At 38.5% G+C, this 24,865-nt stretch overlaps 1 protein-coding gene across 1 annotated transcript in view; it reads right to left on the reverse strand.

The window, feature by feature from the left end:
• Nucleotides 1-1,843: 1,843 nt before the first annotated feature.
• BANK1 (B cell scaffold protein with ankyrin repeats 1) overlaps nt 1,844-24,865 on the reverse strand; it is a 145,991-nt gene continuing 122,969 nt past the window's right edge. The window contains exons 11-17 of the mRNA XM_062574958.1: nt 23,179-23,496; nt 20,144-20,425; nt 10,132-10,200; nt 8,487-8,671; nt 7,294-7,357; nt 5,188-5,258; nt 1,844-1,888 (exon numbers count right to left, since the gene is read on the reverse strand). Of these exons, the coding sequence (XP_062430942.1) occupies nt 1,844-1,888; nt 5,188-5,258; nt 7,294-7,357; nt 8,487-8,671; nt 10,132-10,200; nt 20,144-20,425; nt 23,179-23,496 (1,034 nt within the window). The remainder of the gene's footprint in view (nt 1,889-5,187; nt 5,259-7,293; nt 7,358-8,486; nt 8,672-10,131; nt 10,201-20,143; nt 20,426-23,178; nt 23,497-24,865) is intronic.

The raw sequence follows: 24,865 nt of genomic DNA on the forward strand, positions 1-24,865 counted from the left end.
GTTTTGGAAGACAGACATACTCAGGTATTCTCCCTGTCCTGGCTGTGATGCCATTCCCTAAAAAGTAATCTTAGCTGAGAGAGAGATCTCTTGTGACTTTTTTTGTTTTGTTTTTCTGCCACTCCCAATTCCTGTGGACAGACACCTTTTTTTTATCCTTCCCTTTTCCTTTTGCCATACCACAATTCTCTGCTATGTTTGCCCAGGTCGAAACGATGGCAAAATATTAAGCAGACCGAGCAACAGCTCAGTCCTGTGGCACACTTGGGCATTACACTCCAGTGAGCAGCAGGGCTGTGGCTCCAGTGAATGCAATTCTCATAGTGTGCAACTACCGTCCCCTTCATATAGAAGGGTGGCATAGAGGACCTCACTGGAGACCACGTATTTTCAGTACCTTAACAGTATAACATGTCATTCCTAGGCCTGGAGAAGTTGGAGAAGCAAACTGAGTCATCACCAAAATAACCATTGACTATCAGGGCCTTTCTTACATTTGTCTTTAAAGATATGTTGTATTATTTTGTCATTGTAAACTAATATTATTTAGTCCATTTCACAACTCTAATAATGTAAATTACAAATGCTATTCATATTTTAAAATGTGAACTTTAATTCTGAAAGTTTCAGTTATCCCTGTTAAGTACTAATCTCATCTGAAGGAAAGGAAACTGAAGAAGAAAATCTAAGTCCGGCTTTTGGAGCTGCTCTGCACAGACTGTTCTGGCAGATACCAATGAACTGAGAAATTCAGCACTTATGAAACCCAAGGTATGTGAAATTTTATTAATGATTTCAAGAAAAAGACTTGCATGTGTACTAACAGTGTGCAGGCTTCCTTATTGTGGGCCTTAAGCTTTTAATGGCGATCATTCTGCTGTGAATAGGAAAGGCTGCATGACTTTGATCATTTACAGAGGGATTCAAAATAAGCAAATTTCTAGGTGATTAGTTACTGTACCCTACGTTCAGAATGACTGTAACATAACTGATGAAGTCTACATCCTCCGCTGATGATCTAAGTGCTGTTCCTGGTAATCTTGCTCTCAGTAAAGAGACTGAAAATGATATAAGAGACTGATTAAAAAAAAAAAAAAAGAAGACAGAGGATACTGTAAAACAGATTTATTTGCTTCTACCTACTAGCAGCAAGCTTAATGATTACATTTCACTGAAAGGTAGACTTAAATACTTTTTAAAATGCTGTGAGAAATACAGGAGAACACACAGGTAGTAAATAGTAATAAAACAAACTACTAAAGATCGTGTTAAATGTCCAAAAGTAAAAAGGTCACAATGACTAACAGAATCATCAGAAGATTCTGCTTTTCTTGGAGACAGCACCATCACCCGCAATATTTCTAGCACTTAAAGGACCATTGGTCTCAGTTAATGTTTGCACCTATACCTTTCAATTTTATTTCAATATACAGTGCATCTAATGTGTGAGTTTGGTATGTAAGACTGTAAGTGCCTTCAGTTGCATAAGTTTAATTAGTTGTAATGACTAATGGGAACCTTATTCAACTGTGCCTCAAGTCAGTTGAGTTTCAAATGACATGCAAATCTGCCCCCACAGGAACAAGAATAGACTGAAACATGACCCCCTCCCCCCCCCCCAAAAGAAAAAGACAGATAGATAGATAAATATATATCTATATATCTATATAAATGGAATGCATGAGTTATGTTTATCTTGTGAAATCAGACCTCTGATAGACTTGAGGTACACTTGTGTTCTATTGTTAAGAGAAGGCACTCTGATGGAAAGCACTCTCACAAGCATGAGATTCCACGACAAATGATGTCTCTCTGTGCCTTTGTATACATGCTCTTACCTTTGTTAATTAGGTATCTGTTCCTTGTCTACTGGGTTTCTAGTTGGAGACTGGAAAGAAGTAGATGGAATTACTACACAGTCATGTATATATCAATGATAAACAAGGACAATAAGGAATGCTTTTCAAAGTTGAGTAATTCACAAAATACATACCCAGGGTGAGTCGCCTTTAATGTGTCTTCCTTCAAATGTGAATACAGCACATGTCCCTGAGAGCAGGGTTGCAACAGAACATCCACCGCAGCGTTGTGTTAGAGAATGGCATGAGTTGGATTTTGTATAAATGGAGCTTAGTTTTAACAGCATATTAGTCCTCTCTTGCTGGTGCGAGGATGTGCATTTGTGAGGATGAAGCAAATTAGGAGGAAATACATGGAATATTTCGTTGTCTTTGAGTTCCTCAAGCAAGAGTTTGGCAATGGGCTGGCCTCATGAAGGCCAGATATTGTAACAAATAGGAAGGAAACTGACTGGTGTTTTTGGTGTTTTTTTTTCTCTCATTTTTTAAATGTCAGCCTGATGTGAACCTATGAAATACTTAAGAAACTGGGAATAAGGTTAAATAGCTTAAAAGATGTAACATTAAAATTCTAAGGGCCACTGTCTTCAACAAGCAACAAAAATATATTTTCAGTCCTGACTGAAATGCCTACTGATTAGGTCATGAAGAAAAAAAGCTGTTCTATGACTTCAGTGGTATTCAACTTCATCACTTTCCAGTGGCACATACATATGCTTGATGATGCTGCATTTCTTCACCCTGCCTAACAGGACTGAGTAAAGAAGTTTGAGTTCCTATGAATATAAATATCAAAATCAGGGTCTGTGTTCATCTTCCTACTGGTCTCTCAGAGACAACAGAAACTGGTAAACAATCAATCTCAAAATTAAAAGCTGTTTTTCAGTGTTCAGGGAAATCTCTACTTGGATGATGCTTGCAAACTGCAGTGCCATCAACCAATGAATAAGCAATCTGCTAGCAACTTGGAATAAAAACAAGGTGCTGATGACGGTTGAGGACTGAAGCCAGCTATTTGGGACAGTGATCCTAATCAATAAACTGGCAGTTTGTGAAAGTTGCTTTGTATTCTTTTGAGTATTTTTTTGGATGGAGCTAAGGAAGAGATTTGGTCTTTGGCAGCTGGTTGAGCAAACTTAATTAAACTAAATCTGCTTTATTGTCATAAGCTTCTCCACAACTAGAGACCAAAATTTGGAAGAATTATTTCTGTCAAGGCTGCCTATACTGCAGTGGATGGCCTGGCTGGAAAAAGTGCCTTAGAGTAGTGAGTCAGTATTAAAGAGTCCACTGCAATAGATCGTTCTTGCATGTGAACACCACTTTCAGAGGCACAAAGAAACCAGTAATGACTAAACTTGTACATACCTACTGGTTATCAGCTGATAGCTATGAAATAAATGGTTTCAGTTCCCCATGAAAACTCACCAGAAAAAACCCTTTTTCACAGCAGGCCACCTACCTTGCCAGTCTCACCACAGATCCCAAGAAGGAGCAGATGCAAAGACTGATTTTGCCAATTTGCTCCAAAGGTGTATTTATCACTGGAGGATGACTAAGAGTTCCCAAGACCCACCTTCACTTACAGCTATTATGTAACTGCTGACAAATCTGAAAAAGATTAGGCCTAACACTTGCTTAATACAGTATTAGTCTGCCATCTGAGTTGGTCTTCTGTGACCCTCATCTTGCTCATTACTTGCAATGAAGCAGCACCACTGGTGGGTCTAGTCTTGCTGCTACACTGAGTAAGAAACAGAGCATCAGTTACTCCCAGTTTTGAGGCGTCTGACACTATGCAAACTGTATCCCTGAAACAGAACCAAGGCCCAGGTGCTACAAAGATCAGCTACAAGGAGATAACCAACTGCAGGCAATTCAAGCTGCCTTACGTAGTTTCTGCAATTTTACACTTATTTTTAGACCATGGATGACTAAATCTGTGGGATGTAACACATAAGGCACCATAACTAACTGCGATAAAAGCCGAATTTTTAAAATGCTTAGTCCTATTCTCAGAAGCAACTAAGTGAGATTCACATAGGTATTAAAACGTTTAAAGATGCAGACAGGCATCTAATAGTTTTTTTTTAAGTGTTGAGATGCTAGAAAGTATGGATGCATGTGAAAGCCCACTGTCCCTAAGACTTTACAAGAAACTTGCCTAGTCAAGCTTAAATAAATTTTGTCTAAGCAAGCTGCAACCAGTAGTTCTGCCGTGCACAAACCTATGCGAGCCTTGAGCCTTACCTCATGCTTAAGGATACAGGTGAGAAATTGGTTACCACGGAGTAAGCTGAAGTGTAACCATTCGTATGCGTGTCCTCCCTGGCAGGACACCGCAGCAGCAGGTGTCTGCCTCGCTGTGAGAGCACAGACTGCCTTCTGGCTGTCCTGTCCGGAAATCTGTTTTGCAGAGGAGACCTCCAGCTGAGGACTTACTTCAGATGCTAGAGATGCATCTAGTCAGTACAACTTCAATCCTTTTGTTCTTTCCGGACTTCTTGCAAGTTAGCACCATTGCAGTTTCAGAAAAGATGCCAACAAAACCTTAAATACCCTAAAGAGTCTGAGCCAGTCACATTTGAAAATTAAGCTTTGGTCCCCAAATAAGGTCTGTATTTCCATGAAACTTTACCAGATTTTTTTCTGTTCTGCTGGCTGACTTCCTTTAATATCTTACCTTTTTTTCCTGAGAAGAAAAGCATTGGTGTCTACGGATAAGGCCACAGGTATATTCTGTAGTAATGATATTCAAAGTATTGTCTGTGTCTGTACTTTCTGCAACATTCTACACACCTAGTCCTTTTTCATTTTTCTTAAAATAGGTTTTTGTAGATACTTTACTTCAGAGATTTCTTTTTGCCTTGCACGTGTAAATTTTTCTTTCTTTTTCTTTTTTTTGGTTATTCTGTCCTATATTAAACGGTCACAAAATGAGATGTGAACTTCAAGATAGTATCAAATGTTATAATGGAAAACTGAACTGAGTGCTACTCTCATTAATAACTTTCATTACAGTGGAAGCAAGATCTAACTTATCAGGAAAGTAAAAATCATGTTCCTTACTCACTATAGTATATATTTTCTTTCCTCATTAAAACGAAATTACTTTTCTAACAGGCTTCCGATGTGATCTCTTTGAATCCTAAGTGAAGACTTTGAAGAGGATCCCTGAAAAAGGATATCCAGAACTTAACTTCAACAGTGGAAACCTAGAGAGAGAGGCCTATCTTTTCAAAGGTATGGCTTGTGGGTCTGTTTACAGTTGTAAAAGAACTCAAACTCATTTAAAACAAATCTGAGAATTGCCAACATTCATACGTACTGTTTTATTAAATGGCGTATAGTATAACAGGTCTCTGAAATGAAGGCTCTCTGGTGTGCTTTCCTTATGAACTACAGAAAGAAGAAAAAAATGCATTTGTCACTTTTGCTTCAGGAAGTTTGTTTATGTCTGGACTTAGGTGTTGCTCTTCTGAGGTCCTGTTTACTCTTGCCATTAATGTACCTCCATCCCCAGCAGAAGTTTTATCTTTTAAAAGTTCTCATTTTCAATTATTTAGATCTTTGGTAATGAGCGCACACTGTTACGTAGGATAGGGGCCTCCATTATGATTCTTCTCATTGGATTTCTATAATGCAAAGTATATGATTTAAATGCTTCATGAAATACACAACAAAGGGTGGAGAGGTTGGTATCAGCAGGGGAGAGCGTGATCATTATCTGAGTTACTGGAGAATACAAATCCTTACTGTTTCACAAAATTTAATATGCTCTTGTTGATACTACATTTCTGTCGACCTGGCTGGTAAGATTCATTAACTAAGCTCTGGAGATAGAGGAGCGCTACGGAGACAGGACTGATGTGGTCTTAGGGAAAAACCCTACAGACAAACCCTACAGCAGGATTCTTGCTTTCCAAGGATCACGCTCGCGTCATCACAAGCTCTGCCTTGCCTATAGCAAACCGACCCTCCGGAGCACACGCCGGGCAGGGCAGGGCAGGGTCTCAGCCTGCCCGCATGCTCAGGATGCTGCACCTCTGCCAGCTACAGAGGACTGTAAGGCTCAAATACAAATAAACTAGAATTCCTCTAAAAGGAAGGACTCAGTGGTGACAACTGCATTTCTACACAGGACTTGGCCATAGGGGCATGTGGGGAGGGGGTGGAGGAGGCAAGACAAAAGCACTTAAACCCACCAACTAACCACCAGCTTTTAACACTTAACTTCTGCGAGATGTTCCATGGTGAGTTTGCCCATTGGAAGGGGCTGGAGAATCCGCTGTTGAAAATATTATTTCTATCACTTTCTTACCTTACATAGAGGCACACGCTTGCTTTTTAAATGTATTTTAAAAAAAAATATGTATTTCTCCTTTAATAGTCAGTTTTGTTCCAAAACTGCTGGAGTCTAAATTGTGTGCGTTTGGATGTTAAGTCGAATGTTAAAACCAAACCTTAGAACAACTGCCCTTATGGCTATCAAAACTAGTTTAAAGGGTATTACTATTTAATTGTAATGGTATGTAAAGGTATTAGTCTTTAGGTATGGCTTTTATCTGGTAATTCAGTCATTGATAGAGCTAAAAGATATTCTTAAAAAACTCAGTAAAGAGCTACTGACTGAATGTTACATAAATGTAGGTCTGCACAAATGCAACACTGTCTAATGGAATAACAGAAGCAGTACTATGGACTATTTTTCTCTCTTATGGCAAGGAAATAACTTAGGTGATAAATAGAAATAGTGATGGTACGAAGTTCAATGTGAAAAAGAAATACCGTATTTCACTTCTAAGAACCTGCACATACTGATGTTTACAGAAATCTTGGCTCCAAAGTCCAGACCGTCTAACACAATGTTTTCATAATAACAAGGGAAAACCATTTATAAGAAATACAGGTGACTTACTTATATTGATGAATGCATTCAATCCCAAAGGGGAAAAAGCATCTTAAGTGACTAATCATGCAGCTTTTATTAATGAATCATGACATGAAACTGCAGTAGCAGTAGAAAGTTTATCAAGAATTTACAAGTGCAAATTGATAGCTGGTTTACAAATAAAATACTGATTTAATTAAATTGTTCTAAATAAATGATTTATTCTAATTATAACACAGCAATAGGAAACAGCAACTATAGAAAGATAGTAAATGTTCTGCCCCCAAGAACTCTGTGAGCTCATCTTTTGGGATGAAATCTTGACCCTACTAAAGGCCTGATTTTTACACACACACACACTCACACACTCACACTCACACTCACTCACTCATTCACTCACATGCGGTAAGATACAGAAAATGCTCGTTACAAATCCAGTTCCTGATCCAAAAATCTGCTTATACTCTGCAACAGGCTGTTGCAGTATCTTTATTTACAGCTCAAGTTTTCAATATTTTGAAAGGCAAACAAAGTGTAACTTACCATTCAGGCTTTCCTTTTCTAGTCTGTTTCCAACGTTGTTTTCTCTAACGTGACGCGCTTTTTCCTTTAAGTTAAAAAGCAAGCATAAAAGCAGCAGAGGTCAATACTGAAGGCTTACTGTAGAAATAATAAATAAATAAATACCAAATGCTGATTCTTTAACATTCTGAATACCAAGCTTCTCTATCCAGGAAAACCAATTAAAAAGACTAATTTTTTATTAAAAAGATTTTTTTTGATATCTTAAAAAGTATTGAAAAAATATACTGCTTTACAAATAGACTCTATTTTTAGCATTTATTCCTAAGAAGCCTTGTGGAGTTTTTTCCTATCAGTAAATTATGTTGATTCTGGAATTAGGACTACAGAGACACTTACTTACACTGAGACGGATTTGGGGGCTTTTCTCTTTGTGGGAGAAAACCACTGAGTTTTAGAGATCTTCATATTTTCACTTTGGACAAGTGATTCTTAAAATCCCAGTGAAGACTAAACTACTGCCATGATAGCATGAAGTAAATTAATTAAGTTCATAATGGGGGTAACAGTGAAAGACTTTTCTACGGTATAAAACTAAAGAAAAAAGTCACAAATACAGTTGAGGATATAAATAACCACTAGAAAGTGACTTTTTTTTCCTTAAGCAGTGAAAACAGGCCCTGTAAATCCTCCTTCAAACACAGACATCTTCAAGTTAGCCAAGAAAAACAACAGATAGGCCTAAATCATAATATAGTCAATATATATTAACAATGTAAGTTTGAAGTAGTTATGTTTCCATTAGCTGGAAACGTTCAATAGCATGTTCAGTTTGCTCAGCTACAGAAGGTTTGTGGCTTCACAAAACATGCACAAACCTAAACAGTTTAGAACAAAAGTCGTAGCAGATCAACATGTTTACCTCAAGATTTTAACCAAATGCACCAGCACATGAAATTGGGCTAAATAAATTCAGGAAGATTCTCAGAAATTCAGATAACAATGTAAACCTAACTCCAGTGGAAAGAGGTTCCTAGAAGGCTCGGTACCATAAGCAGCAAGTTTGCCAGGAGCTGATAGGCACGGAAACCACGGTGGTATAAATCATGACACCTATTTGAGGCCTCACATACAGGGGTCAAAATGCAAGAGTGAGTTTTTGGAACCTCTGATCAAGGTTTGCATCAAGAAACATTAAACATGCAATCTCATACCTGCGGAGCAGACTGCAATCTGCTTTTTTCATTCTGCCATTGTTTAAATTTTTCAAGTGCTTCATCCACAGAAATTGCCCCCTTTTTCACCTGTTCCTGCAAATGGATCAGATCTTCTTGTTCAGCTGGGATGGTGTGTTTCAAAGTGCTGTAAGTCACCATGTCAGTATGGCTTCTGTATGCTGCTATGAAAGGGAAACAGATAAAGGCAGAAAACATTAAGTCGTTTCATTTCTTTTTCTTTATGATGCAAGTACTTTTTTCAAAAAAGGCAAGCAGTAATTTTTATGAACCAATTTTAATTAAAATAGATCATCTTTAAGAATTTTTTAATAGGAGTAATACAATGAACCAATGAGCTGTCCATCAGCACTCTTTGGCAGCAGAGTAGCTTTTTTTATATAAGAATTTCCTTCTAGCGATAAAGCTATAGTACTGACTTCGTAAAGAAAATCCTGGACCTGTTAACACACACATTTTCACAGTGCCTTTTTCCCCTCCTTATTCTCCAGTTTTCCACATCATGTTTCTCAACAGCTAGGGTTGAAATGTGGTTGGAAGCTATAATGCAGTCTCCTATGATTTTTTTCAGCTATAATAATTAGATACATCGAAGTGACAAGAACATGTCAGAACCTAGCTCTCTTGCAGACTCCCATGTAAGTAAGTATATTGTAACCGAAGGGAAATGACAGGGAGATCTGTGGTTGGTCCTCAGAGCTGCCGCAGAGCGTAGCTCCAGGATGCTGAGACTGAAATGGCTGATGCAGAAGACGCGCAGCCATGCAACAGGCCTTTCCCAGCTCGTGTATGAGGTGCAAGCGACGGTACATAAAGCACCGGTTTCAGGCTGTATGGAGAATGCAGATAGGTTCACCCTAAGACTTTGAGCCATAGTTACTGATTGGGTTAGTTTCCCTACCAGGCTGGCACAGGGAAGGTGTCTGTATTTTAAGTGAGGAAAGACCGTGCAAAGGGAAATATATTAAGAAAGTGAAAAAAAAGCCACTTGTCCTACATCCTCTTTTGGAGTATATGAAATACTAGCCCACACTAGGCATGAATCTCTACTCCTTTGCATCTCAGCTAATCATTAATATTTTGACAGCAATGAACTAATGCTTTACATTCAACATAATTATTTGGAGATTAGATCAGTTTATGGAAAATTGCTTTTTTTCTTATCAGCAAAAGGATGATGGGTTTTCCTCAGACCCATATAGTGTTTTAACTATATATATGCATATACAAACTTTGCAGAAGTAGCAATTTTTTGACATGTTATATCTCAAATGCCAACTGGACTGCCACTAGTAATTCATTTTAAACAGATTTCAGGGCATCCAGGATTTGCTGGAATTAGTGCACAGCTCAGCCACCCAGTAGTTCCTTTTCTTGATTTTAATTAGAGTGGAGAAAGCAAACTGAAAAGCATATAATATCTCTAAGTCTACAAATCTTCTGCAAAGGACTAATTTTTATCTTTTTCTTATAGCTGTGCTCTTAATGCTGCAATAGCATTATTGATATAAATCATATACAAAAAAACAGGTGCTAAATCAGTCAAAATCAAGTTGCAGCAAAACTCTACTAGTTCTACTGAAAAGTATCATAGCACTTAAAAGAGCTATATTAAATACTGTACCTTGTTTCCTGACATCGCAGCACACCTTGTTGTGGTCACTGGGCGTTCTGGTGGCCTTTTGCTGAAACACTACAACAAAATTAAGAATATAAGGAAGTTGGTGAAAATGGCGGTAGAAAATGTCACACATTCTGAAAGAAGAAAGGATTCTCTTGAAAACAGGCTCAAAGAAATTTATTCAAGCTTAGGAGCACTTTTCAACCCACTTGTCAGTCTAATGTTAATTACTTGAAAAATTGCTCTGTTGTGCAGAAAGGTAGGATTACTGGTATTACAGATACTATGACAAGAAGCTTTGAAGAAAATAAAATAGACTTATCACATTAACATATTACTTGTTTAGAAAAAAAACAGCTAGGCCTCTGAATTCTTCACATGGTACAGACACCTACTGTACCCTCTATCTTATTTTACTGGGGAAGCTAAGGCAGAAAAAGGAATTAATTAAGAAGGGTACCAAGATCAGCAGACCCCGAGGACTGCTCTGTCAGCCCGCCGCTGCCCTTGCCACCACACCTGCTGCTGCCGGGAGCTGCCCAGAGCGCAGCCAGCTTGGCTGTGCCCCGAAGTGCTGCAATCAAACTTTTGCAGGCAGCATACATAAAACCCACAACACAGAAACTGCTTGGTTTCTGACTTAACTGCTGGCATATGATTTTCCCCTCCCAGGCCTCAGTTCTGACTTTAGCTGAAAACCGATAATCGAAGCTAATTCCTCACAGTGAAGTAATCTCACTGACATCACTGCAATGCAGCAAATGCGCCAGCTTAATGGAGCAAACGCTTGCTTTGAGCCCAAGGCCCAGCAGAGCGAAGCTGTGCCTAAGCCGCAGGGCGGGCACGTGCCGCACCCTGCCCTGGGGTTCTTGCTCATGCAGCCCAGAGAGACCCGGCGGACTTTGGTTTCTGCCTGGACTACCTGCTAAGGCTGCCTTACATGATGCATCGATTTCTATCAGGGAAACTTGGGAAACAAACAGAGAATCAAGTCTGCTCTGACATTTGAACTCTCTGCACCTGCTGCGTCTATGAGCAAGGAAGGAACAACTCCTAGGGTTGTATTTTCTACCCTGCAGAATAAAGTCTTCATGGGTAGTCCTGAGCAGGCTGGTATGAAAGGTGAGGATGAATGAAAACACCCAGGGACCTGATGTTGCTTAAAATGGTATCAGATGGGTTAAACAGATAGAACAAAAGAACTATACAGACAGCACAATCTGTCCAAGTTTTGTCCCTGTCTTCAGCTGAATGCTGATGATGATTGATAGATTTTTTTAACTTTTGTAATACTCCCCTCTGTAATCCCGCAGAATCTTGCTAAATACTCTTGCAGTATTTTAATCGGTACTTGAAATAGTTTCCTCTTTCTTAAAGTAACCAGAACACAGAGGTAATGCAAGCAGCCTGAATTTTACTGCATAAGGAGGAGGAGGGATACACTCAACCATGTCTCTGCTTTGAAAGTACTTTAATTGATAGGCTTTGAAATTTCTGCTGAGTTTTGCAACGTTGGAGTAATCAGAAATGGAATTACTCTTCCAGTTGTTCAAAGTAAAATTGTTAAAACCACTTTAAGTGCTGCATCTTGCTGAAATCATTTCAGCTGGCAGCAAATATTCACTGTGGATGAGGTAAACGAAAAAAAATTATTCCTGTTTCTGGAATGCCTGAAACAACGCATGTGCACACTGCTGTACGACTGCCACAGGTTTAGAAATGATGCAAGTAATTTACTCCTTCATTTCCACATTCTAATTATGTATCTACTGCTAGAATGACAGACTTGGGTCATTTTGCACAAGATAATATTGTTCCTTCTTAGGTGTGGAAGATAAAGTGAAAATTGCTTCAGTAAAGCAATATTGAAATAGCATTTCTTTTTAAAAATTGCAAAGTACTGTGGTCCTTCCACTAAGGAAAAAGTTGTCTATTTCCACAGCCTCTTTGCTATAGCCAATCTGATTAAAAAGTTGCAGTACTTCTATTACACTTTTTTATTTAACAGGTACTTTCAATAATATCTGTATGATCCGAAAGAGAGTTCTTTAAAATTTGCGGTCACATTGTGACTGACTAAAGTACCTGTACATGCTTATAGGTCAAAATCTACATATTTAAAGTATATAATTTTATCCATGATGTATCTGCCTTCTTTCTCAATTTCTCAGAATTAGGTGAAGTAGAGAGAATAACTACTACTAATAAGTAGTAATAGAACTACTAATAAGTAATTCTACTTCATCTGCCTGCTGCAGGGCAGAGATGAAGTTCTCTGCATGCCCTACATACATTTTTATGTCTTAGATAGCAAGACTGCTTTTTAGGTATGTAATGTAACCTCAATATTTCTGCAGTAAAGCAAACTCAGAGAGTAAAGAACTACTGCACTATATTCCAGTAGGTCTGAAAACAGAAAACAATATTTTAAAAGTGTGGCAAAACACAAATTTTGTGGAAAATGTACAGAACTGTAGGAAAATCCCTAATGAGAGGGCTGAAAAGTAGAAGGGGGATCCAAGGAATTCTGAATTACCTTTCTTTAGCTCAGTCAAACTTGTTACAGATATGGTTTCAGGCTGCCTGCACATGGAGGTAAACAAGCTATGAGGTTTGAAATGTGGTTAATATTTTCATGCTTATCACTACATATATAAGGACTAGAAACATGATCTCTAAGTTGCCGGTACGTAATTCTGTCCTAAGAGGAACATTCTATACATTTCATGCAACTACAAGAAATGGCAAAGAGCATACAGAGCGACAAAGACAATTTCTAGATTTTAACAATGGCTGCAGGCTGGCAAAAACCAGAAATTTGATTTTTAAAATTAACCGAGCTTCTAACAGAAAGCTGTACTGGTAAGGAATTATAGATGCACTATGATGTATCAAAACTGCTTAGTGACAGATCAGTAAGAGGTGATATAATAAAAAACCAGGCAATCAAACCGTGGAAAAATTTGCATTATGAGGGATGACAACTCGTATCAATTAAGATATGGTTTCTAATTTAGCTTTTACTTTAACCGTCTAAACTATGAAGGATGTTTCCTGATTTGTTGTATTAGCAATATTACTTCTAAAAATCAAATAACTGTTTGGCACTATACACCAGCGATTCAAATAAATCTAGATTGATGAACCCATCCCCTGGAGGGAATATGTGAGCTAATCACACCATCAGCATAATACTACCTATTCAACACTTCCAGCAGCAGAAGACCAAAGGGGAAGAGACACAACAAAATCACTGATAAATATCACTAATTTCAATTCACTTTGCTTGGGGAAATTCCAGATGCATTTATTCATCAACTTCATTGAGCTGCTGTCTCAAACAGAATTATCAACTACCATAACAGTTTTATTTGGGAAACACTAAAAATTAAAATCTGATGGATCCAAATCTTTGTAAGAAACATAGGGCTAAGTGATAATGCAAATTAATTAATGAACCAGGGTTTTGCTTATTAACACATCTCCATTCAGCTGCAAATTACAGCAAATTTGTAAGCTTCCGCCTTGTTCTTAGTAAATTTTTGCTCCATTCATTTTACAGCTGTCACACAATTAACTGTCACGATTAAGGGAAGAATGGCAAAGGCAGGCTGAACTGCAAGTTGGGATAAGTTGCAGTGAGCGACTCCTATCTTTGCCCACTCCATTTTTTTTCAACATTTAAACATTTCAACCCCTAAACTGTGTGTGCATAGCACTTAGGCAAACAATACTTGCAGGTCCTTTTTTTGGTAGAGATTAGATTGCAAATTAGATGTAACAGAGCAAGGGATGACATGACAAATACCCAGCAAACGCTAAGGAAAAAATATAGAAGAGTGATGCTTATTATTCAGGAAACAAGAACTCTGCAGATATTTGTGTTCGTATCTTTTTAGATCTGTTTTTCTTCTGTCTGTTTTGCTTACTAACGCATGGGGCACTGACAGCAAATGACTAGGCAGAGGTCATCAATGCAATATTAACCAGTAAGCTGTGTGTCAGATCATCAAGGAGAATTCTCAAAATTTATGCAGAATATTTCACATATTTAAGATTAAAAAAAATCTAGCGTTTCATAACACGAAATCAACTAAGGAAATGGGGCCCTGTAGCCAGTATGGAAATCACTCCTCCGAGGCAACACAGCTGGGCATAGAACCAAAGCGTACTGGCACGTCTCACAACTCCAGAGAAGGAAGCCTGTGCCGCACTGCGCAAGGCAACGAAGTAGCTCAGGAGCCAGAAGCTGTCCCATCGTGGCAGCAGGGACGTTCAAAGGCACTCTCGCTCTCAGAAAGGAACGGGAAGGACGGGCCAGTTTCAACTGTGTTGGTGTGAGAAAACCAGCCAGAACATCTACGCTGGTACAAAGGTCTGATTTGTTTTAAACACGACTTACGACACCGTTAAGACACTTGTGACCCCTCACAATGGTCATCTCTTTGGAGTAACTTACGTCAATAGTGGGTATTGGACTACACAATACCGACCACACTTCGAAACATCGAACCGCCATGCCGTTCCTTGCAGCAGCCCTACACGTGCTCTCTCAATTTTTCAGTTACAGCATCATATACTCTGATCACAACTTGTGCAGCCTGTTGTCAGCCTCTACCTTCTATAGGCACATAATTAGTCAGTTGAGATTGAGAAATCCAATTTTCTCAGATCAAAAGTAAAATGATGTTAAAAAGAATACAATGTGAAATGTGAAAATACTGATCCAAAAATAAAGACTCACCAGCGATTCTCCTCCCAATTTGCAGTCAGATTCTGAGTGTCAAATATGAGCTCAGACGTGTTAGGAGCACAGCAGCCGTGGTCTGAGAGGGCCCTCAGGAGACCTCATGGCGCAGGCCAGGCCCCCAGGCTGAGGCAAGACCGCCAAAGCCACCCTGGAACGCTGCAGTGCCCAAGGAGGCACCGACGCACCGGAGCGGTCAGGGTAACGTGCCCTTCTGACATGCTGGCAAGGTACTTGCTACACAATGTGCCACCGAGAGAGAACTCCCCCACTGCTGCTCCTGCCAGAAGTTCAGTGTAGCGGATCTGGAAGCTGGAAGGGCTCTAGCAATATACCAAAGAATATTTGTTCCACTATGTAGTCTGAACATACTTCTGCAGTTGCATTTTTCGTCAGTAGAGAAAAACAAAAAGGAAAAGACTGTATCTGGTTTTACCAGAAATACACTATTTAGAATAGTTTGCTTTTCAACCAGGCTGCATCCTAAAAATATTTTCTTTTTCTGCGTCTTATTCAGCATGTATTTTTAATCTACTCAAGTTAAAGTAGCAAAAAATCTTCCTGAATCAGTATGGCAAATGAGGCTGGTATCCCACTTCCCAAGCAGCTCCGTGGAAAGGGCCTGTACTGTTCTAAGTCAGCTAAGCAGTGGTTCCTACCATTTTATTCATGGGAAAGCATCCCTAAGTTGGAGATACATAATAGAATTCATCTGCAGTGCAATATTTCATATTCACTGTAGGAAGGTACTGAAAAAGCCAAATATTTTGCAGTTTGCATGGGCTCCAAAGCTTCAGTTTGGGGACTGCTATTTCAGAGCATTTAAACAATCTGCCTAATAGGAATTTCTAACTCAGGACGCAATCGCTATTGTTCCCAGTAATCAGCCTGTTAAGTTTCCAAGACGCTAGCAATTCTGTGCTCAATTACCGGTTTTGTTTTTTTTAAAATTGCATTTGGGTTTATGTTGTCTGTGCTGTACATAAAATATTCTGCTTCCCTAAAAATACCCACTGGCTGCTACTTTTGCTGCATACCCTGTGATTTTGATGAGCAGTGGGTATGAAATTTGTTCTCTTCTGGAATAGTAACCGTTTTTCCCACTTTTAACCCTGGTGCGAGTCTTATAGATAAGCTATCTGTATATAATAAAACGTTTTCAATGCAGAGGAGAAATGCACTTCTTCAGGGATTTACGAAAGGTTAGCAAAGCGACAAAGGCTATAGCACACGAAGCAAAGTAGTAAATGGTTCTTTCAGACTTCCTCTAGTGACGTACGAAGCAAATGGAGTTTTATTCATGCTGTTGTAGGACAGGTGTCCATGCTGCAAAGAACCCCATGGTACTGGCGGTCTCTGATAAGAAGTAAACGACTGAGCAAGAGTAATAATATAATCCTGTAGGCCCAAGGCAATCTGGGTAGGTCAGACTTCAGAAATGCTAAAAAGGCGTTATAGGAACTCTTGCACTTGTTTGGAGAACATACTGGGGACTTCGGTTTCTAGCTCAATCAATCTAGTATCAATAGGGAGCATTAAAATTTCACTGTAAAATGAAAACAAAACACCTCATACATTTATTTAACAGTTGTTTTGGCAGAACACAATAAAAAAACCCCATTGAAATAACCTACAATAGAATACTAAACCCTGAAGGAACGGAAAGGGAGCACACTAACAGCACACACCATCTGGACAATAAGCTATTTGGCACCAATTTGCACTCAGTTGCTTGACGAACCTTTCACATATAAACCAGAATTCTTGCAACAGTCTAAATAAAACAATAACTATGTTCACTGTTTGTTAAAGATGCAGTACATTTAGCAGTGTCCAATACAGTAGTTTGCACTTTCATTATCACTTAAAATAAAGTCAACTAAAACTGATTTATGTCTTTCACTCATCTTTAAAATTTTCATGTATTTCTTAGATTTTATTTTTCAGAAAAGTCAAGTCAGCTGCTTGAGCTTCGCAAACTGTGGTAGTTCAGTTCAGTTGCCACAACTCACACCACTGAGTGTCTACAGCCTAGGTTTCAAAGTGTGCACCATGCTCTGACACAGACTCTAGAAATGGGTTCGTGAAGCCCTGAGCTCATTTTCTGTAACACAGCAGTTCCAGGATTCTGTTCTGCAGAGCACCAAGTGCTAATCCACACAAAGCAGGTTTTTAGCATAGTGTGAACTTGTGTTTCCATGTATTTTAAAGCTATTTCTTATTACAAAGAGGGCTATTGTCTAGCTTGCTTTGTTGTTATCCTCATGGAAATTCCACCACTTTTGCCTAAACCAGAAGATACTCTTTTGCATCTTCACTAATCCACTACTCTTACTGTATTTTTAGCAGATAAATGAGCCCCGATTTCTCTCTCACTTCTGTGGATGCAAAGATGGCAAAAAGAAATCCTGTTCTTGCATCTCTGCATAGCAGTAGCACAGCAGCACCGAGAGTCGAGAGTCGGAGAATGAAGCTCGTTCGTTCTGTGAACTCTCGAAGCACCCGGGGATCTAATTACGGGTGCCCGTGTCACCTTAAAACAGCCTTCCTTTGCATGTGCTTTGTGATCCCTTCTCTAATCACTTTTTTTTTTTTTTTACATAGGACCTATGTCTTACTCAACACCAGCAGAAAACAGTTCTGAAGATCAGAGCTGTGCAGTGAAGACGATTTGTTTCTCATAGGAATAGTATTTAATTTGTTTTAGAAGTTATAAGGTACTTAAGTGAACAGAGAGAGAATACAGAATGGCAAAGGATGTCTCAGGTTAAGTAACAAAAAGCTGCTCTGAGGAATCAGACTTTTCCCTCCAGCAAAGCTTCTGAGTAGGTGCCACACACGGCACTTTAACAAGCCATCACATTTCTGTGTCCCTTATCTTAGGGTGCTGACTAGACACATGAAGGGTTTAACTTGAAGTTCCAAGTATTCATATTGGCAACTGAAATCAAAGGAGATCTCTGCTTTGAATGAATTATTATATAGTGCTGCTAATCTCAAACATCAGATCACAATAATTTTGGAGCAAGTATCCAAAACCTCAAAGAATACAGTGAAAATTAAGTTTTATCTGCACAGGAGGGTCTGAAACAACACAGTATAACTAGGGCAGGAATTACATTTTATCAACAACAAAAATGAAAAATGCACTGACCAGTTTTGCTTCTCATGCTCACTCATTTTAAACACTAAATGGAACAAAATACTGTGCGATAAACAGCTACATACGTACGGGTATAAATTTAAAAACTATCACAGTGTGTGTGGCAGGGAGAAAGAAGTAAAACTGCAAAACTATCTGAATTCTAACTCTCCAATTATTTAATATTGCAACTTCAAGAATGCTCTTTTTAACATAATACCTGAAAACAAAACCTGAAACTATCATAATTGCATGAGGAATTAAAAATGTGTCTATACACTAGTCAGAGTAATTTTGTATTACACCAAACAGAATACATTATAAAACCATCATTGCAAACACATCCAAATTTTAATGATCAACTGAAATATAATTGTATGGTTCTTATAGTTGAAACAACTTTTTTTTGATTGCAAGTAGTTTTAATATAATAAACTGGAAACTGGCATATTAGTAGACTGGATGAAGAGTTTTTTAAATCATCATGGAGAAGGGCAAAAATTGCCAATACAAGTAGCAGCTGAAGTATTCTGGCTGGATGTACCAGTTCGGTCTAAAATGTCATTGGCTATCTTGAGAATTGAAAGCAAGAGGAAAAGCCACAAATCTAGGATTAACATGACATCCAGAAGAAGTAAAGGCCCAAGTAGGAAATATCACATTTTTCTTTTCTTTCTGGAACATTTTCACTTTGCTTATAAGTGAATGAGCTTGGGACAGAGGCTGATTTCACAGCACAGTAGGAAAGGAATTTGCTTACCACTGCTTGCTTATAAAACCAAAGTTTAAAACCTTGGGCTCATATATACGTGGAGTAAAAAAACCACAGTCCCAACAAAACAGTTACTCTGATAGTCTCTTTCTTAGTGAATAAAGTAGAAATATTCCTGTGCATTAAAAGGCAGTAAAGGCAATCTTCCAGCTAATACAGCTTCACAGTAGAGGTTTTCAAACCACCCACTCATTTCTGATAATGGAGGACCAAGATTTGAGGTGCTGCTCTACTCACCTCAGTAAAAGCAGCTATTTCAAGATCTTTGTACTTGTAACAGGTCCCTGGTATACACTGGTTCCTGGTTTACTCTTTAACTGCTGTACTGATTTATACTTACACTTCCCAAACATGCTGAATAAAGAGCAACTAAATGCTGAACACGTTAGCCCACACATTCTCGCCTTCACCTAAGTGCCATAAGGCTGGAGGAAGGCAGCTGGGTAGGAAGAATAAAAGAAATCACTGGTTGGAATAGGGGTGAAGGAGGTAACTCCTCTGTACTCGTTAGAATGATTTTGGGAGTGTTGTCCCTGTTTTAGCACAAAAGGATGGCGTAAGTAATCTACTGGTGTCCCTTTCAGCCTCTTTTTCTACAGTTCCTTCTTATGCTTACGCTCATACAATCAGCAGAGTCATGTACAGGAGGCTGGAAATGCAGAGAGTATGTATTTGGGGGCTTACATGGAAATACTCTTGCTGCAAGTTCACAGGAATTCTTTCTGTTATTTTGAAATTTGGCTTCAATCTCAGTTGCACTAATTGATACCTGGAATCTCCTCCAGCCTTGCATTTCCATGAATAAGCTCAAGAAAGTCCACCAGTTTTCACAGGAAAGGTAAAAGGATGCAACCCTTCCTCCAGGTAGCAATTTTTAGCATCTCCTTACATTAAATATAGGATATTTGAAAGAGGAATTCTCACACAGACATTTTCCCCTATTACTCTTACAAGAAAAACAAAATCTGTCTGAAATATAACTCCTACAATTAAAAACACAGTTTGATGAAAAGACACAGAACGGACAGGCATACAAACAGCATATTCTGTATCACAGTGTTATGAGAACACACTCATAGCTAGCCCAGTGATTCTTAACCTTCTGTCATACATTTACAAAATTAAAATAAAAAATTAAACATTAAAATTATCTTAGATGCAAAATGAAAATCAACTGCAGTCAGAGAAGTTTTCCGTGCATTTAAAGGTGAGAGCACATTGACTGAATCAACAGATTTTTTGGTTTGAAAGTTACTGAACAAAGATCTCTATCTTTTAGAAAAATATTATTCATCAGATAGAATGTACACATCCATATTCTACCAGCAAATATTTGCAAAGAAGCAATACTAACCTTGTACTATATAGGGAGTGTTCTCCTCTCTGACTGGTGAACATACAGGACGAGGGGCAGGAGCTGGAGGCCTGTTCACAATAAAAGACCTGCGTTCTTTCCTTTTCTCCTCCTCATCATCAGCCAGTATCATATCGTACACAGATTCATCCAACTTAGCAGAAGTGTATGGATCCTCCTCCTCCTCATCTCCCTCGCACGTGTCTTGGTCTTCTCCATAGCACGCTGTTATGACTCCATCACTGTGTTCTCTTTCACTTCTGTTTTCCATCAAATTCCTCTCTGAAAAAGAGAGGAATTGTGTTCAGTATACAGATTAAGCAAAGGAGATTAAGACTAAATCAGTGTTTTAGATTTTTCTCATGAAAGTTGGAGTCCTAACTTCACATGTAAGCTGAAGTGCTCTGATTTTCAGAAGTTCTGATCATCTAAGTCAACAGAGAGGATTTTCCAAAGGAATACTTCCAACTTCAGGGCCTCTTCATGATTTCACCTCAGATTATGAAAAATGGATGGTTACGTATTGGTCCCCGAATAAATGACCTTATTTAAAAGAAATATTGGGTACCCTGGTTGCTCCTACTGGAGTCACACAAACATGTTCCTTAACATTCAAGTGAATTAAGTGGCACTTCTGCCCCTGGCATTTTGGAAAGGCTATTTGTTAGTTGTTTCAACAATGACTTAGGAATTGAAACTGGTTTTAGAAAATGTCAGGTTTTATCCTTCTAACATCTTCAATGTCTCATTTGTTTTTGAGGATTTGACTAAGATGTACTGTAGGACAAGATGGGGGGTGGAAATCAAAAAAGACCCTTATAATGTGTTTGAAATTTATGAGCTCTTGTAACCTATCCTAAGAATATCCAAATCCACACACCCAAATAACTTCCCCGAGCCACTATTTCTTCTGTATACTCTCTATTTCATATATTGCATTGTCCAACTAATCAGAACTTGCTTTCAATTCGCTTTTATAGCTTTTAAAAGGAATTAATAAGGTTCCTGTACCTGTGTTTGTTTTAATTTATTTGTATTTAAAAAATCCACAAACTCCTAAGAATTAGAAGCCATTACTGAGGCTCCTGATCCCATAAACGTGTATGACTTCCTTGTGCTGATCACCCATCTTCACTGCGCAAACAGATAATCCGCTTGGAATTTTTGTACTAGGCCATATTTTCTCTTGTGTTGTAGTTTTCTGCCTGTACAGGTGTTATCTGATGAACTAGGCTACAACCATAACCGGTGTTTTAAATCCTTTAGCTGCTATTTAAAGAATTGTTTTTATCTGTTTAGGAGTTCAGAAAAGCTCAATGATCTTTACAAGTGTGGCATAAATGTAATTTATAAATGACATATTATTAGTATATATTCTGGCTAAGATATAAAAATGTTTTTACAAAACAAATGTGATGAATACATCTGCCTTATTTAATATGAAAAATATCTAGTTTCCATGATATTGTAAAAGTGCCATTTCTGTCTTTGTAGTTTTTTTTTTTTTTTTTTTTTTTTTTTTTTTTTTTTTTTTTAACTCGCACAGGGGGCACTCTCATGCCACTGCCAAAAGAAAGATACTGCAAGAGAGCTGAACTCTGACTTGCATTTTAGGTATTCCACAGCAACATTTTCAGTAAGTGGCTGACTAAAAATATGTAGCAGTGACTCACTACAGCTCATCTTTGAAAAGCAACTATCATCCCAATTTAGAGAATTTCTGTTATTTTCTCCCCACCACTAAAGCTAAAATGATGACACTAAGGCTAACGCTTCAGGAAAAGCATAGCATGTCTTAAAGGAATGATTCAGACAAGAATCTTTTTAGATGAACTCTGCTTTACCCTTGGACTCAGCACAAAATCCAGCATAGTAGAGAACCCTTCTCTGCTAGTATCCATATACAGACTTTTATATCAAACCTATAATAATAAATCCTGTATTCAAAACCTGCCCCCCTCATTTATGCACTTATTCATCGACCTTTGAATATTTCATGGAAAAGAGAGGGTATTTTAAACAGTAATTTCACTCTGCCGGTCTTTCTTTTAGAAACTACCTGTGAATTCCCGTATGTAAACAGCTTTTTCTTTTACAGTAGGAAACAGGAAGCAGAAAACCTGGAAGTAGGCTATAAGGCTAGAAAGTTATTTCTGAGTACTTAGGTGAATGCCAGAAGTGCTTAGAGATGGTAATTTAGGTCTCTCATAGGTCACACAACATTTAAAATTAAATTAACAGTATTAAGCTTTGCAGCAAACTCACAAGTGACTTGTGTGCACGCTTATGAATAGTGTCCCTGACAAGCAATCATATTTTTTTTCCTGAATATTTAAGACTGGTAGTTAGCTTTAAGTCTTTCTTATATCTATTTTTTTTTCTAATGAGAAAAAATAATAATCACCCCTTCAGAAACAGATGCCACCAGTATTTTAGGCTTTTCATGCTTGAATCAAACTGCAATGCTTTAGATTTTTACTCAGGAGTCAAATTATTTAAAATAAGAAAAGAAAAAAGCATAGCATTTCATTAAAGATCATGATTGCTCCCTCTTGTCAATGTACAACAAAATATAGCGTTGCACTTATAACCACAACATTGACTAAAACAAAATACTGTTATTTCTCCCACACTGTCACCGTCTATTAATTCTACCTGCGAAATTCCTAACTGTATTCAAAATAGTATTTCATATTTTTAAATGGTGGCTATTTAAGTCAACTTGCCAAAATATAAGCAATGTTTTAAAACCTCTGTTGTAAATGCAATCCATTGTGTATTATTTGGCAATTCTCTGAGATGGGCAGAAGATCCGGCACTCGAGCAGAGCAGTCCCCACTACAGTGTTAGCTGTCATTCTGGGTCATGCTAATCTCGATGCAGTAGAGTTGATAGCCATAAACTTGCTTTACAGAATTAGGGCCATACTGTCTAGCTGCTACTATTATAAGTGATTGTACACAATCTCTATAGCAGCACCTGATCCAAGTGTGTGCATATGCTTTTATTGGGGTTTTTTACTCCCAAGATCATACCTTGCGACAAGCTGTGCAGATCATCCTGTCTTAGGGTGCCAGGCAGATTTCGAGGGGGAAGAAGGGGTGGCCTCTTGTAGAAAAAAGAGTCTCTTCTGTTCTCCTCAGGACCATCATTACATACATTGGCATACAAACTGTCAGGATTGCTGTCGAAGCTGTAGGAATCTTCCCCTACTTCATCTTCTTCATGTTCTGTCTCTGTTTCTTTCCCGCTATCTTCTACATCATCGTTCTTTTCTACATCCACCTCAGCTTCTCTTTGGCATCTTGATCCAATCCCATGCTGATCCCCTGGGTTCTGCTTGGCTTTTAATGCTGAAGAATGCATTATTTCATTTAAAATTTGCCATCTGGAAACACTTCCTGTTTCAAGGTTTTCCACAGAAGTAACAAAATGGCTAATAAAACTTTCATGAACTAATACAGTAGGAAAGCTGTCAAATACACACTATCAGTGGACAGCTTTTAAAATATTCACCAGATCAACTGTGGAATTTTTTATTATATATTGCTACTCTGGCACGCAACAACTTTGTACATGCAGTGTGTTAAATTTTTCTAGAGTTATTGGCAAATGGAATCACACACCTTGCTCTGCAATTTGCATTACCTGATTTTCAGTGCAGCACAGCACACCAGTTAGTAAAATAAAACCATAGCTCACCCAGCTGTGCAACTTGTTCTTAATACCCTGTGGAGGTTGGCTGCTTGTTTAAATCTCTAAGATGAAATAAACATTGCCCTTGGGAGATGAACTCCACTCTCCTGTGAAAACTGAGCATTTATATTGTTAGTGACCCATGGACCATGGAACAAGAGTACAACAGAGGGATGTACAAGTGTAAATTTTCACCACTATGTATAGTGTCAAGCTTTGGGTATTTGACTTAAGCAACATAACAGAGCAAATTACACAGCTCCTTCAGCAGCTTTATAGCCAAATGTTTAACAGGTAATACACAGCCCTTGAGGTAAGTTTTCCATTCAGAGTTACCCTTTGGAAAGGCCTTTCTTCCACCACTGATTAAAATGGGAGGTTAGGGCTGGTTAACACAGTCAGCTATTATGTTCTGTGTTCTCCCTCCATGTGTCCATCCCAAGGTGACCCCATATACTGTGGAAGTGTGACAGAGACAGCGGAAGTGTGACAGGGCTAACCAGACTTCTTGGTGAAATGTGATGCCTGCCCAGATGTGCTAAAGCAACAGGCTTAAACTTAGCAAATGAGCAGCAGTTTCATACTGAATATGAGACAGTTAGAAAGACAAACTTTTCAACAAACAGATAAGGTGAAAACAGGTTAGCTTTGCTTTATAGACACGTGATACTGGGAGATACACATAACTATAAGAAATTGCCATCAGTAAATGCAAACCAAACAAGTTTGCTGCTTTCAGGGGGAACATATATGACTACATGCACAAGCAACAAGCTTGTGATCAACCTGTGCTTAGATGTATGAAGAGCAGGCTGCAAAAAGTTCACTCTCCAGGCCTCCACCCAGGAGCCAGTCACACCTGCAGGCAGCGTCTCTCCCCATACAACAGCTGTTCTCTAAGAACTGGGAGAATTCCGCCGTCTGCCATATCATGAGCAGATACCACCTATTTCCAGAACTTACCAGGAGGTGCGCTTACACGGAGGTCTGTTTTACAGAGCCGTGACTGTATTAGCACAACTGCCT

This window comes from Rhea pennata, chromosome 4 (assembly GCF_028389875.1).
Source record: "Rhea pennata isolate bPtePen1 chromosome 4, bPtePen1.pri, whole genome shotgun sequence".
NCBI classification, from domain to species: Eukaryota; Metazoa; Chordata; class Aves; order Rheiformes; family Rheidae; genus Rhea; species Rhea pennata.